The sequence below is a fragment of the Ambystoma mexicanum genome, chromosome 4q, assembly GCF_040938575.1.
Source record: "Ambystoma mexicanum isolate Mex_15411 chromosome 4q, UKY_AmexF1_1, whole genome shotgun sequence".
Taxonomy (NCBI): domain Eukaryota; kingdom Metazoa; phylum Chordata; class Amphibia; order Caudata; family Ambystomatidae; genus Ambystoma; species Ambystoma mexicanum.
This window is the reverse complement of record NC_090928.1, coordinates 363,395,409-363,411,171: the sequence shown is the minus strand read 5'-3', so window position 1 is coordinate 363,411,171 and position 15,763 is coordinate 363,395,409. Positions and strand designations below refer to the sequence as shown.

The window sequence follows — 15,763 nt, the reverse complement described above, 5'->3', positions numbered from 1 at the left end:
GGCCAGCATTTCCAGGGGTTTGCCCAGAAAGGGAGTGATGGAGATTGGGCAATAGTTAGCCAGGCAAGAAGGGTCAGCAGTGGGTTTTTGAGAAGAGTGTGCACAAGGGAGTGCTTCTGAGGGGAGGGGAAACTCGTGGGGTGGAGGACGTTGCAGAAATTAGCCAGGGCAGGAGCAAGGGTGTCAATGTGGTCCTTGATGGTTTTGGAATAACAGGGATGAACCTGTTTTGACGATACTTGCATAGATTAGACTTGTATAGGGACCTTATCAGGGGAGAAGAGATGAAAGGAGGAGAAAGAGGGAGAGAGGTTGTTGTAAGAGGGCCAGAGTTAAAAAAAGGAGAGGGGAGGAGCGGTGGAGGGGACGAGATGGAGGACAGGATATCCTGGGTTTTAGAGATGAAGTGAGAGGCAAGGGCCGTGCAAAGGGCATGGGAAGTGACAGGAGAGGTAGAAACTGCAGCAGGGTTGGCAAGCTCCTTGCAGATTTTTAAAGAGTTCGGCCGAGTTGTTAGATGCCTCAGAGACACAGGCGTGGATGTGGGCTCTCTTAGTGCGGATAGAGTCAGTATTGCCTTTGCAGCAGGTGACAGGCCAGTTTGATGAACAAGAAGCCCTCCATTTCTGCTCAGCCGCCCTACACTTACGATTACGTGTAGCTAGGTCTGAGTAATACCAAGAAATGCACTTGACTTTGGACTTCACAAGCGGATCCTCCTGACGGGGGCAAGAGCGTCAAGAGTATCGGAAATGGAGAAGTAGAGCATAGACAGGGCTGCGTCAGGATGTAAGTCAGCCAGAGGAGGAGGGGGAGAGAAGGAGGTGGCAAAAGCCTCAACTGACACACACTTCATAGGCCGGATGTCCGAGAAGGTAGGTGGCAGTGTTGGGGTAGGCATGACCTGGTGGGGGGGAGAGAGGGAGAGGTGAGAGGAGAGGAGGGAGTGATCACTCCAGGAGAGAGGGGTAGTCAGAGGGATGGAGATGGGGCGGTCAGAGGAGATCAAAACATCAAGTGTATGCCCTGCAGAGTGAGTCGGGCCAGAGGGGAGGATAGAAAGGGAGGGGAAAATCAGAGAGGTCACGGAAGAGTACCGAGGAGGAAGAAGGAGAGTCTAGATGGATACTGAGGTCTCCAAGAAGGAGGAGTTTTGAGGTTGAGGCCAAGAGGGAGGAGGAGAGGTCCGCCCCCTCTGAGAGAAAAGAGGTGATTGGACCAGGAGGCAGGTAGATAGTAGCCACGGTGAGGGAGTGACTAGGAGAGTAGAGTGAGCCTGCAGACAAGGCATTCGAAAGAGGAGTATGTCTGCTTGAGAATGATATAAGCAGGAATCCACTCAGGAAAGATCAGGGCTACACCCCCTCCGGGCCGGGTAGATCTGGGTGCGGAGAGGATCTTGTAGCCATCAGGAAGTAGAGTGTCAAAGCTTGTGACGGAGCTGGCCGTGAACCATGTCTCAGTAAGACCGCGGACATTGAGGTCAAGTTCTTCAAGGAGCTGGCAGATGTCAGAGGATTGTTTGACAGCAGAGCGAGAGTTGAGAGTGGCAAGATGAAGAAGGTTGCCAGCCTTAAAGGCCTTCCGAGGAGGGGTACAAATCAGAGGTATGCCCTGCGGAGGTGAAGGAGCCCAAGATGGGGCAGAAGAGGAGGGAGGAGAGGGCAAGGTAGTCAAGGGGGAGAGGAGGGGACAGCAGGAGATGAAAGGAAATTGATGAGGCGAGGGAAGCGCCTATCAAAGAGGAGGAGATTGGCCTCAGGGCCTTGAACCATGATGGTGCCACTAAGCCGAGTGGATGGCGTAGCAGGCAGATAACTGGACAAGCTATGTGGAAAATTGTAATTTGTGGCCATCTCACTTTCACGGTAGCTGGTATAAAGCAACAGGGTGATACGATAGAATGTACAGGAGTATGGGTTCACCTCATGGGTTGAGCACCAGTTGCAGATGTATGCAACCAGTAAGTCAAAGAACTATGTTTGCCATCAAAAGTATTTGGGTGTGTAATCATGGACATTTTCATAAACGTTCACTCGCCTAAATGATGCATCTTTCCCAATAAGATGAAATCTAGTTGACGCTGAGATTTACATATACTAACCTACACTTTACTTTAAAGCATGGAGACACTGCAGTGTTTTACAGTAGCCATACTGCAATTATGCATTATGTAAGGAATGGAATTGCATGACTGTCTTTAAAAAATATATAAAGTTAACACATACTTGTCTTTGCAAGATAAGATAAAGTTGGCTAAATAAAAGGGCCATCCCAATGACTTCTGGCTTGCAATTATTTGAAGAAATAATATTGACTAGCACTCCCACACAGGCATTTGGCACTTGAGAGTGGAGGAGATGATTTCTGAAGAAAACAGAGTGGAGAGAGGGCAGAGGGCAAGAGAGGAATGCAGGGTGAGCTGTACCCTCATTGAACACAGTAACAAATAGCTTTCTCTCCTACACAAGTGCCAATTTAATTGGCAAACCTACAGAATTGCATAGCAAATTGCTATACGCCACTGCTTATTTTATGCCTTGGATTAGTCCTCTAACACAGAGTCAGTGCATTACATACCCTCAAAATGTATTTGGCACCCAAAGGGGTTAAAATCCGATGGCCTGTTTGCCAACCACAAATTCTTTTATCGTAAACCAGCACCGGTGGCACCCTCTGTGCCCTCAGTTCTGTGGGAACTGGACCCGGTGTACGTGAACGTGGGAGAGGTCTTCAAATGCGTACTTCTGGTGAGCATGAAAACCATCGACCCTGGAGTGACGGGTTAGGATGTAATCCCTGAAAACACTGTTGAGGAGATTGGTAAAGTCAGATCATTTGCCCAGGCATCAGGGTCAGGTGCTGGCTTGACTTCGCCTAAAGAAGCACCACTATCGGATAACATCAGGACCAAGCTAGGGCATACACGATCATCCACAACCTGGGCCAAGTTCAAGAATTCACAAAACAACAAGGTTCAAAGAGTAGTTAATGAAAGCAGGAACCGATTCAGAAACTACAGTGACCAGATTCACCTACCCAGGCCTCCTTTCGATTCAAACATATCCATACACAGGGAAAACTCTAAGAAACGGCGCTTGCTCCATCAGTCCAGGACAGCTGACACAGACTCAATGGAAAACAGCAAAGAGGACTCCCCCACCTCAGTCAAGTCAAGGGCTCAAATCAAGGCAACAAGGTCCATTCAAAGGTGGGTATCGACGCAAACATGATAGCGGCACTTTCAATCACCATGGCGCAGTTCATGAAATTATATGAAAACTTGGACGACCACTTGAAAGACCCAACAACGGTCATAGCAATGATGCACTCGAAGATCTTGTTCGTGGGAGGCTTTGTTACAGCCACATAGAATAACCTGAATAAAAACACAGTCCAGATTATGTACATTCTGCACAGTATACTCAACCCTATAATTTTTTAATAGTTTATTAATTTTATTCAAACCAAACAACAATACAAACAAACCCAACACGCAGTGTAATTTATAACAATTCCAGTAAACACCATTTGTATTTCCAATTTGCCACTGCTCCCCAAGTCCCACCCTCCATTATGAGCCTATTTGTACTTCTCGTTCAGTATCTGCTACATGTGGCTGGGTCTCACTATCTTCGGATTCAGTCGGGTCCGATATAGATCCAAACAGTTCCGCTATTAATAGTTTCCATGCCATCAAGGTACCCCCTTCTTCCTCCCCACTCATGCTGCTCGCCTCCTGCCATACTACCGTTTCAGCCTCCACCCATTTCTGTAACTCCCTCCACCATACCCCCACCCCGTGGCTTGTGGCACTTCTTCCATCCCATGGCGATCCTCCGTTTTGCTAACACATATGTCAAGTTTCTCAGTTTCTCAACATGTTTAAGTTTCCGTGGTCTGGGGAACCCTCGCAGCAAGCAGGCCCAAGCCGTATCTATGACAAGCGTGACCCCTTTTGTCGCTAATTTTTGTGCCACTTCACCCCAGAAACCTTCGATTACTGGGCATGACCAAAACATGTGTGTCATGTCAGCGTTTTCCATGTCGCACTTAGGGCACGCCTGTCCCCCTGCGTTCCGGAACTTGGATATCTTCAGAGGGGTCATGTATGCTCTATGCGTTATGTACAGCTGTATTTGTTTAAGTCTGGCGTTTCTTGACACTTTTTTGTGATATCCCAGGGCACGTTCCCACATCCCATCTCCCATCGGGGCCCCCACCTCCTCCTCCCAATCAAGTCTCAAATGTGTCAATTCCTTCCCCACCTTGGTCATCACCATCTCATACAATCTAGAAATCTCATGCCCCCCTTCCGATATGTCATATATTACCCCCACAGTAGCATCTGGTTCCTCTGCTAACACGGTTTCAGGCCACGTTTTCCGAATTTTCTGGACCATCCTATGGTATGTAACATATTGGCCAGTGTGTTATCCCACCTCCTCCCCAAGTTCTTCGAAATCTCTAATGGTCCCCTCTTGCCAGATGTCCCCTAACGTTACCAGTCCCACCGATTCCCAGTAGGTTCTGATAATCACCCTCAGCTGCTTGTCCCCTCCTGCTAATGCAACCAGCGGTACTTGCGGGGAGCACGGGATTGGGTCCTCCATCATCCGACACGCTCGACGCCACATTTTCCACCCCAACATCATCATCTTAGGGCGCTCCTTCATATCCGTTTCAGGCAACCATATCATTTCCCTTAAGTAAAATGGGGTACAAACCCGCCCAAACAACCTATGTTCAGGGGTCACTTCGTCGGAGAGCCAATTGGCCACATATTGTAATTGACTTGCTATGTAGTAGACCTCAAAATTGGGCAGCCTGATACCTCCCTTTTCGTAGAAGTTCTGCAACTTCCATAGCACTATTCTATTCCGGGTACCATGCCATAGGAAGTCCTGCACACACTATTCAGTTTAGCGAAGAACTCCTTGGGTATCATATGTGGGATATTGTTAAAATAATGTAAAAGCCTAGGTAGGACCACCATCTTAAGCATTGCCCCCCGCCCCATCATAGCTAGGGGCAACTTCTCCCAAAACTTCATGCATTTCTGGATTTTCTCAACAGCTACCACGGTGTTGTGCTTATGTTCCTCTTCTGCGGTGTGATACACATCTATGCCAAGGTAACGGAAAGAACCAATCACCCATGGTATCTGTAACACCGGCAACCTTTCCTCCGGGGTCCCATTATAGCTACCTAGGGGAAATATACTGGATTTTTGAGGATTTACCGCTATGCCGGACAACCCCGCGTATTTCTCCATCACTTCAAGGATATATAGAAGATTCTCTTCTGGGTATTTCAAGTATATTAATAAGTCATCCGCATATAAGGATATTAGATGCCGCTCCTCCCCAACCTCAATACCTATCATATCGTATTGTTGCCTGAGGTATATTGCTAGGGGTTCCAGGGCTAGGATGTAAAGCATCGGGGACCAGGGGCACCCCTGCCTGGTACCTCTACCAAGCTGCCATCTCTCGGATATCACCGATCCCGTTCGAACTCTGGCTAACGGCTCATTGTATAGCATTTTCGCCCACCTGATATAACCCGGCCCAACTCCGTAACCTCCCTGGGCTGCCAGCAGCCATGGCCACTTAACGGAGTCAAAAGCTTTAACTGCGCCTAGGGATACAATCGCCATTTCGCCTTCATTTCTATCTGCCCATTCGATCACATGGTGGAGTCTCCTATGATTAAGGGTTATATTCCTGTTTGGGACATAGCCCGTTTGATCCGGGTGGATTAATTTACTAATTACTCTCCGCAATCTGTTTGCCAGGACAGCCGTCAGTATCTTGCTGTCCTGGTTCAGCATTGACAAAGGCCTGTAGGAGCTACAGCTATACCCCGGTTTGCTGGGCTTAGGAAGCGGTATTATGATCGCCTCTCTGAGTGACTCCGGCAACCTTCCTATCTCAAACGCTTCGTTAAGCATGTCTAGCAATGTGGGTAGCACTTCTTCTCTATATACTTTGTAAAATTCACTAGGGAACCCGTCTGCTCCTGGGGTCTTACTGGTGGGCAACTGTTTCACAAAATCCCTCAGCTCCTCCAGGGTAATTGGTGCATCAAGCTCTTCTCTCTCCTCATCACTTATCTTAGGTAATCCTATATCTTCTAGTGTTTCGTTATCTCCTCTTGACTACTCCCCTCCTTGTCTCCGTATAGCACCCTATAATAATCCGCAAATTCCCTGTTAACTCCTTCTTGAGTGTCTACTACACCGCCATCTTCTCTAATTATTGTCCTAATCGGGGGTCTAGGGGTCTCACTCTTGTACAGCCACGCTAAAAGCCTACCCGTTTTATCTCCTCCCGCGTGCTGTCTTTCTACATACATTTTATAATTGAGGTTACAGAGCCTTTCCCAATGTTCCGCACATTGCTGTTGTAGTTTAAGTACTAGCTCAGTGTCCACACTGTCACATTCTAATGTCCTTTATAGTTCATCTTCAACTCTTTGTAGGTCAGCCAGAAGCCCACCTTGCAGGCCTTTTGACTTAGCTATGGCTGCCCCCTCATCACCACCTTAAAAGCTTCCCATAGTGTACCCACCGAGTCAACTCTACCAGTATTCGTCTCAAAATAGTTAATGATCTCATCCCTTATGTCCTCACGAAAGACCGGATCTTTGAGTGCCTCCGCTCGGAGGCACCACGTCGGGATCCGCGCCCTCGGTGGGCTGTATTGCCACCCAAGGATCAGGAGCGAGTGATCCGAGAGGACCCTCACCTTGTATTCTATTTGGGTGCTCTCTGCCACCACATTCGGCGTGGCAAAAACATAGTCCAGTCTCGTGTGTAGCTGCTGCGGGGCAGAATAATGCGAATATTGCCTATCATTGGGATGTTTTGATCACATACGTCTACCAAGCCGAAATCATCTATTAACACCTGCAATGCTTTGGCCGCTGGGGTGGGCCTATCAATCCTGTTGTCGTATCTATCCACCTTGGGGTTCATTACACAATTGAAATCCCTGCCCCAAATAACCACGCTTCCCACACACATACTAAGGTTAGTGCACAGAGTCCTGAAGTATGCCGCCGTGTTATGGTTAGGGGCATACGTATTCACGATGCATACCTCTTTATTCTCCAATAGCCCTTTCAATATAACCATCCTCCCGTCAGTTTCCGCCGTTTCCTGCAGTAGCTGAAACGGGACATGAGGTGCTACCCAGACAAGCACTCCCCTGGCGTAAGCAGAGTACGACGAACCCACCACAATCCCTTTCCATTTTTTCCCAACTAGCTCCAGTTTCTCCCGCGTCAAATGCGTCTCCTGCAACAGTGCAACATCTATCTTTTGCCTTTTCAAATACAGCATGACTTTATTCCTCTTCATAGAACTGTTAAATCCCCTGACATTCCACGTCACTATCCTGAGATCTCCCATAGCGCTCTGATATCTTCCTCCCTCGTTCCAAACCGAACCCTCCCGGTCATGCTATGCAGATACAACCCTTCAACTCTTCCACGTAGGCTCATATTTAAACTTAAACTCCCCAAAACTATGTACAACCCAAACTTCCCACCTCCCTTCCCTCCCCCAACCCAACCCTTCCCCAACAACCCCCCCCCCCCCCAACTGTTGCCTAGCTCCATCCCTGGATCTCAGGCACCCCCACATCTAGCCCCGTCCAGCACAAACGTATGCTCAGGGCTCAGTAGGGTAAAGTCGCCCTAATGGCCACTTAACTATTAGTATTTCGGGGGTGAGTTGCCTCCATCCTATTGCTCCTATTTCCAAATGTATTACGCATTGTGTTAACTTTATGCTGCTTCCAATTACAATTTACCTACTATATTCCAGTCCATGGCGGGCACAGGGCCCGAATGCTATCCAGTGTTCAACTAGTCTCGTTTCCCGGTATAATCCGGTACCCCCAATGTCCGCGGCACCAGTTTTTTAGCCGTCCTGTTCCTGCCGATCACGGTCCACTTCTTCTTCCAGGCAACCCTGCAGATCCAGCCACGTTACCACCTCTTCGGGAGTGTCAAAAAAGAGCGCTCTGCCCTTATGTAGCACCTTCAGCTTTGCCGGGTACAGGAGCATGTACTTGATGCCTGCTGCTCGCAGCCTCCTCTTGACGGCCACGTAGCTGTATCTCAGTCTCTGCACCAGTATCGTATAGTCCGGGTATGCTGTAATGTTGGCGGATGCTCTCTGTATTGTTCCACCTTTACGAAAATATTCTAGGATCTTCTCCCTATCTCTGTAGTTCAAGATCCTCGCGATGATAGGTCGCGGCGGAGCCCCAGGTCGTGGTTTCCTCATCAAGGCTCGGTGCGCCCGCTCCACCGTGAATCCCTGCGAAAGCTTATCTACTCCTATTTCTTGTAGGATCATGTTTTCCACATAGTTTGTAGGGTCTTGACCCTCCTCCCCCTCCGGCAGGCCGACCATCCGTATGTTATTTCTCCTCGCTCTTCCCTCAGCTTCTTCCACCCGATTTTCGAGGTCAGCAACCTGCTGTTTGAGCACATGAACTTCCTTTGCGTTAGTTGTGCTGACATCAGTATTGGTCTTTACGGCACTCTCCAGCTCACTAGTTCTTTCCGCCAGCCCCCTGACATCTTGCCGTAACAGACTGTCATCCGCCACCACTGCCGTAATTGGCGGCTTCTTCCACGTTGGAGACTGCAACCCGGACGAAAGGGTTGTTAGTCCTTCCTTTGTTTCTGGTCCGGGCCCATTGGCCGGATGCAGGGCTGCCGGGTGTTATCTTCTCCCTCTACCCGGAAGTCGCTGCGTTTCAACCTCTCGCTGACTTCGCTCCAGCGCTCCTGGTTCCTTCGCTCCCCTTGGCCCCGCTTGATCCCTCCGCTTGCCTCTGCTTACGAAGCGGATCTTGGTGCTTTCTAGTTTCGCTCTCCTAGCGATACTATTTTCCTGTCTTTTCTCCTTCCTCTGACGCTTCCTTCGCGGTACCCTTTCTCCCTCCGCTTCCCTCGCTTGTGCTGCCTCTGCGGCGTGCATTTTTCTTTTCTCCCTTCTCTTCCCAGGCCGCTCTCTCTCTCCGCGGCGGTAAAGTTCTCCTGCTTCTCTTCCCGCTGCCTTCTTCCTTTTCTGGGATCTGTTCTCTTCCCTTCACTGGGCCGTGTTCCTCGGTCCACACAGTACCTTCTAGCCTCCTTTCACAGCGGCCTGCTCCTACTTCTTAGGACTGTCTCGCCTTCCTCCGGAGTACTTCTCGACCCTTCAGCTACCGGTCTCATCTTCGTTGGACTCCACCGTACCTGCATTTTGGACTGTGTCTTCTCCAGCCTTGTCTGCGTGGATCTTCCAGACTGCAACGATCACTCTGCATCCTCAAGGGTTTTTTCCCCGTGTGGGTTTTTCCCTTTTTTTGGCTTGTTTCCAGAAAAGGAGTCCCGGAACTGCTGTCCATTCAGCGGTAACTGTGGCTTCCTTCCGTAACAGGCAAGTGCCCCTAAAAAAGGAAAGAGACTACCTGAGTCGGCGGTACCTACAAGACACAGACAACTCAGGAAGTTCAGGTGAGGAGAGTGTGGAGGTACAGGGGAGAGACGTGGTTCGACAGCACGAACAGTCACACAGGGTAAGTTCAGTCCTGACCGCATCGATTTTGCCCTCCAGGGCTGTCCGCAAGTCCGCCATTGCCGCGCCCCACTTGGTGCTCAGCTCCGATATAGCCTCCAGGATTTGGTGTTAGTCTTCTTCTGGGGCTTCTTCAGCAGAAGTCGTGGGCGCGCTCCGCTCCGATGTTGTGGGGGTCTTCTGCGCTTTCGCGAAGACCTCCATTGTAGGTTGTTTGGTCTTGGCTCTCAAACTTTTCACCGACATGGTGCAACCTTGTCCACGTGTCGAGTCTCTGTATATCAGCCTACACCAATTGTTACACACGAAAGTGTTATTCAGGTGGATTGTAACTTTTCCGCGTCACAATTACCTCTCAGCGTCTGTGCCCGTCATCAGCAGGGTGCCGTCATCTGCATCTCCGGTGCTTTTTCATGGTCTTTGCACCTATCAAAGGCCGATGGTACATACAAGATGCATATAACCATTTGCTGCGTCCCAGACCTTGCGAGGCCGCTTCATGGTCCACCAGTGTAATCCTTTGTTCGGGATCAGTCGCCATTTTGTTTCGGGCGTACAGGTCTCAGCGCCACTTATTGTGTCCGTATTTGCTCATCCACTCCTCGGTGCGGATTCGGGATGTAATCCCTGCGTGCTCGACGTTTCCAACTTACTGCGGGAGCGCTGTCAGTTTTCTTGTCCGTTTCATGTATACATCGTCCTGGTCTAGTGGGAACACCAAGGCCGTGCCGCCTATCTCATGGCCCAGTGGCCCAACGCTGTGTACATCCTCTCGGGCTATTCTTGGGCTTCTCTCCGGTAGTCCGCCACTCACTGTTTCATCCGCCTCTGCCCGCCAGCAGTCCAGTCACTGCCCGCCTGGCACCCGATTTCAAGTGCCGCCGGGGGTCCCTTTGTGTTGGCAAGCCGCCATCTTAGTATCGATTGCACCGCTTCCGGATCAGGACACAAAGTGGCCTAATTCAATTTGCTGTGTCCACTTTCTCTCGCCGATATGCTCATCTGCTGCCTGAAGTATTCACCCAGATACTGTATCTTTTTTCCGTTGGAATCGGCCGTCAACACATGCGTTTTGCTTCGAATCAATAAGTCGGATCACGGAGCTCCGAGGAATCGCAGCCTACTCCATGGCTGCTTGGCCACGCCCCCCTCAACCCTATAATTAAGGAGAAAAACAAGTGGAAGCAACACAACTCCTTATCATCTGCAGCGGGTTCAAAAGAGAACTGTCTCATAAACACACAGAACCTATGGCAGCACCTGCCCACAGGGGAGCTGCCAGAATGTCCTAATGTAACTGACATGGTCGAGATGAGCTGCCCCCGGCTTTGCGCCATTCAACAAAACACTGCAGAAACTGCATAAGGAGGCAGAACCTGGCTTAAGCACAGGGAGGACACTACATGTCGGAAAGAGGAGGGCGTACCATCCAGTGAAGAGAACGACCGGATGAGGGACCCAGAGATCTCGAACGAGGCAGCTGAGATCACAATACTAAACATCGACCAGTAAGTGCCAACAGTAGGCCCTCAAGTAGTGGGTGCATTGAATGCATCCACCCTAGACGCCCTGCACACATCTAAACAGGCAAAGACCTTTGACATATTCACAAAAATAACTTCAACGTCAAGGGACAGTCCTGGGGCAATTGCACCGGAACGTGTTCACAATGCCAGGGAGCGAAAGAAAAACACAGGTAAAATGCAAAATAAAGATGTGGTGCAAAAGAAATTTAAGAACATAAAAACGCCATACAAGCCAAGATCGAATGACATTAGATATTTCATCAGAAACCTGACATTACCAGCAAAAGGGAAAGCTACAGCCTCAGATAGGATGCCCGCACTGGTGTCGGCAAACAACAGAAACTGGACAATACCAGCAAAACCAAAACTGGCTAACGAGCAGCAAAACCAAAACTGGCTAACGAGGGCAAGACACCAATCCTGGAGTCACCAAACAACGGACCAGAGGAAACCCACAAAGTCTCCACTCAAGACAAAAAGCAAGGGGCCCTCATTACAAGTATCAACGTCTAAGATGGCTTACCAGACCTTTCCGTCTATACAATGGGAGATGAAGAGGAAAACTATTGCTCTGAAGGTACGGACGGAGAACTAGACCCCCAAGTGGCCTGCTCTGGTTGGGACAGTGAAGTAGTTACAGTAATGGAGGAAGACTCACCAACAGAAAAAGCAACAACAAAGCCAAATAAGGCTGCCAATGAATACAAAGAAGTCGTCGCAGCAGTGGTATCCCGTGTTGCGGGTGTGTATCCGGAACCAGGGGCAGTAGAAACCGGGGAGAAGACCTTAAGAACAGACTCACCGTTCCTTACCTTAGAAGCGAAAGGAACGGTACAGTGGCAGAGGGAGGACGAGGGGGCACATCAAACAACTAATCATTGGCAAGAAGCAACCCATGTGCAAGGACCCCCTGAAACAGCATGGGAAGTACATAAAGGAGCCGCAAGCGCAGCAAGCCAAAACAAGGGCCATAAGGAAAACATTGACACCATAACAGAGCAAAACATAGCAAAGACTGGGGTTCGAGCCGTTACTTGCCATCAGCTGCATAAAGAACAATGTATTACGATACGCCGACCAGGATTAGGCTCGTCACAGCTAAACCGTAGCAATAAAATCATCTGCGAAAAACTGCAGTCAAACCAGTCAGGGACCTTGACAACTGATCGAGGGCTTAATGACACCAGTCGCTCATCTCCCCATTCAAAACTTTAGAACAAAGACGGAAGGACCATCTTAACAAATGCAAATCGTCCCATGACGACCCTGACTAAAACTACGAGAGTGACAGATCCAAGGATACCCCGAAAGTCGACTGAAGAAAAGGACTCGAAGAGACGCCTCATTTGCTCCTGGAACACATCGTACATATCAACGAAGGACTAATCCTGAACAGAGCAAACGTTTTGAGACTTCTCCATCACATTCCAAAGTTGCAGCTAATTACAACTGAGGGCCTGAAAATACCCGACTTTCTTGAAGAAAAAAGGGTGGATAAGGTGCTTATGTACTTGTTTTCAAACTCAGTGAAACAATTATTGCTGGACGAGGCGGCGTCACTATTGCCAATGGGCATTGACCTACTAGATCCCATGTCAAAATCAACAAGGGAGTACCAAAGTTACAAGAACATAGTGGGAACATCTCAACAAGAACGGAAACTCGGAACAGGCCTTGGGCACAGCCCCCATACTTTGACGAACCGCAAGAGGTAGTGAATTTACCTGCATGGATATCTAATGCTAAAATAGATCAACTCGAAATTACAGCAAAGGTGGCTGCCCTCAATGCAAATATCACAAGGTCATAACTGCACAATCAGCAAGCTCCTGAAGACTTACCATGTGCAGCTGGAACACAACAGGCTTCATTCACCTATTTGGAAAGAGACAAAATCCTTGTTGCTGTTAATTGCTGTTAAACACGACGCCAACTTGGCACACCTAACGGTAAAGGTTGGGCAGTTCTGTTGGCCGGATCACTGCTCCTGCCTCAGTGCTTTGTCTGCAACAACAACACACAGTCATATGTTTTACTCCCCATCAAAGTGCTGTGCACTTCTAATTATTCATATAGCGAATAATTAAACGTTTATTAATGGTTACCTTGCTGGAATATGGTTACCACGCTTGAGAACTAGTTAAGTCAGTGATACAGATCCCATACGCGCTGTAGTTAAGTCTGGGATGGTCCTGTGGGGGAAGGAAATCCATTTGTTAAAGCAGCCCAGTTTTGGTTTTATTGCTGCCTTGCTGTTATATGGACAGTTTTCTGTTTTTGTTCAGAGAGCATGCGACACTCAAGATATATTGCTCTTATGCCAAAACTGGTTTTATGGGCCACATCCATTGGGCTTTGTACATGGCCAGATTTCACTGGTAATGTCCTAAAATGGGACACAGTACGGGCAGCAGTATCCTAGTGTCTCCTTCCACTTCTTTCAACTCCAGTGGTCCACTCATCGTCTCGCGCGGGCTCTGTGTTCACCTCACAGCGTTCTGTTTACACTGGTGAGTGCTGCGCGCGTGTTATGTTATTAACACGGCGTCCTGGCGGCCATGTTATAATGGGTAACAAATCTAGCAACCTGGCGGCCATCTTGAGATGGGTCAGGTTATCCTCTGTATTCCGCCGTGTTGCAATGGGCGAGAATGGTGCAGTCTCCCCTAAAGGGGCCTGTCTGTGTATTTAGCACCAAAATGAGTTTTAGGATGTCAGCCTCCATTCTATCCATCTTGTATTTGTCACGTGATGTTATTCCGTGATCATATTTTCTTAAATCGTCATAGCGGGCATATATTACATATAATTTTATATACAGTGATAAAACAGCCCCGGGCCAGATTTTTCCGATTCTTCAGATTCGAGTCCAATGTGTTCATACTACGATTTTTGGAATATAACGTTCAGTTATAGCGCAATCGTAGTGCTAATACTTTCTTCTCGTATGGATAAGATGGTACTGTGTAAGGGTTTCCAGCCCCAATAGCCATTACCCTTTTGGACAGAGGAACAGGCTGTCTGGTACTTCCTACTGTTCAATCCAGGCCGGTTCTTAAAATAGGGTCTGATGTATCTTGGATTATCTAATTAATGCTAGACTGTTCCATTGGATCGCTTCATTCAAGCCATGCTTTACTGTATTTAAGAGGAAAATCCATTGTTGTTCTTTCTTTAATAAGATGTCATGAAAATTACCACCTACGGGGTGGGTACAGCTTTTCAAGTATGGTCCACTTAAAATCCCCCCACCCCCCCCGTGTGTTTTTGGGATACGAAGTGGGAGACTAGAGGTGCTGTCAATTTCTTAGTCCTCAGGCAGGACTTATGTTCAATAAGTCGTGTTTTGACTGGACGTGCTGACATCCGAATATATCTCAAATTGCAAGGGCAAGTGATGAGATATATGACTCCTTTGCTATTACAATTCGTCAGGTGTCTCTGTAGCCATGGTGTTTTCACCCAATGTCGATGGGTTTGCTTCTTATGGTCTGCTTGCACATAACACATGCGCCACACAGAGGAATTTTCTGATGGGCGCACAGATTGGGTCTTAATAAAAGAAGCAATTGGTCCTGAAGAAGATGATGTACGAAAGAAACAATCATTGAAACCGGTCGACCAGACTCTTTGATGTCCCCTGACTAAGGGCGACACACAGTGGACTTGAGCAATTGGGAACTCTAATCAATGATGTTAATATTCAAATTGTTTTAATGTGAAATCCCGATCTCTCAGAAAAACGAACTATTTTGTGGACTCCGGAGAGAGAAGTAATGTGTAGGAGTAGAACAACAGGTTGAGAGTGTTATTTAAATTCTTAATTGTTTTATTACATTACACTCGAGAAAATCAGACATACTTCGCGGAGGGCAAATAAATTGTCCGATCTGTGACACCTAGTCCCACGTGAACTGCCCGATTGACCAAAGTGTGCAGGTTTGGGGAAGACCAAATCCCAACTTCAATTTTTAACTAATTTCGCTCACATTAGGGCCCTGAATAAGACAACTATTTGTCAGTATTTTGCCTTGAAGTCACTTCATTCGTTGTAGGAATAGGGTGTTTTTCTTCATCTATCTCTTTTAGATAGTCGGTGCTACAGCGCTTTCTAGGGCCAGCAGCACCATGAAGGGAAAGGGTGTTTTTTCCGGTTAGGGCTATTCATTGATGGCTTATTAACTGACTAGCTCGAGAGAAGCTTTTTCCGGTTTGTGTTTTGTGTGTTAATATATATTGTGATAACAGAAAGGACAAAGTACCCTAGATTTGAGGTATCAATCCACAGATTTCCCTGTTTTGACTATAGCTATGGAATGACAGCCTCAACGCTTTCACACACCACCTGATGCCACCCCTACCCGCTGCAAGGAACGCGCGATTAAGATCGCGCACAGCCCTGGCCCCTCCCACCTCCCTCGCTCCGCATCTCCACACGCGGAACAAACGCCTGGGGGGGGAGAACATTCTGCTTTGCGCAACATCTGCCGATCCAGGCCACCATGCGCCACCTCCCTGCCCTCTGTCACATGCCTCCTGCGGCTACTGCAGCACCACAACGCCCTTCAGCAGCAGACGCTGCCCCCACCGATGGCCATAACCCACTCCAGGCTGGTCACACACCGCCTCTTGTCTCTACCATACCCACAGAGCAAGC

At 48.5% G+C, this 15,763-nt stretch overlaps 1 protein-coding gene across 3 annotated transcripts in view; it reads right to left on the bottom strand.

The window, feature by feature from the left end:
* Positions 1 to 15,763, bottom strand: part of LGALS8 (galectin 8) — an 898,608-nt gene that overhangs the window by 872,701 nt on the left and 10,144 nt on the right. For 2 of the 3 annotated variants that reach the window (XM_069607930.1, XM_069607928.1), the window contains exon 2: positions 12,948 to 12,981. The exons of the other annotated variant lie outside the window; for it this stretch is intronic. In XM_069607930.1, coding sequence (XP_069464031.1) covers positions 12,948 to 12,977 — 30 coding nt within the window. In that variant the 5' untranslated portion in view covers positions 12,978 to 12,981. The remainder of the gene's footprint in view (positions 1 to 12,947; positions 12,982 to 15,763) is intronic. 3 annotated transcript variants of the gene reach the window in all.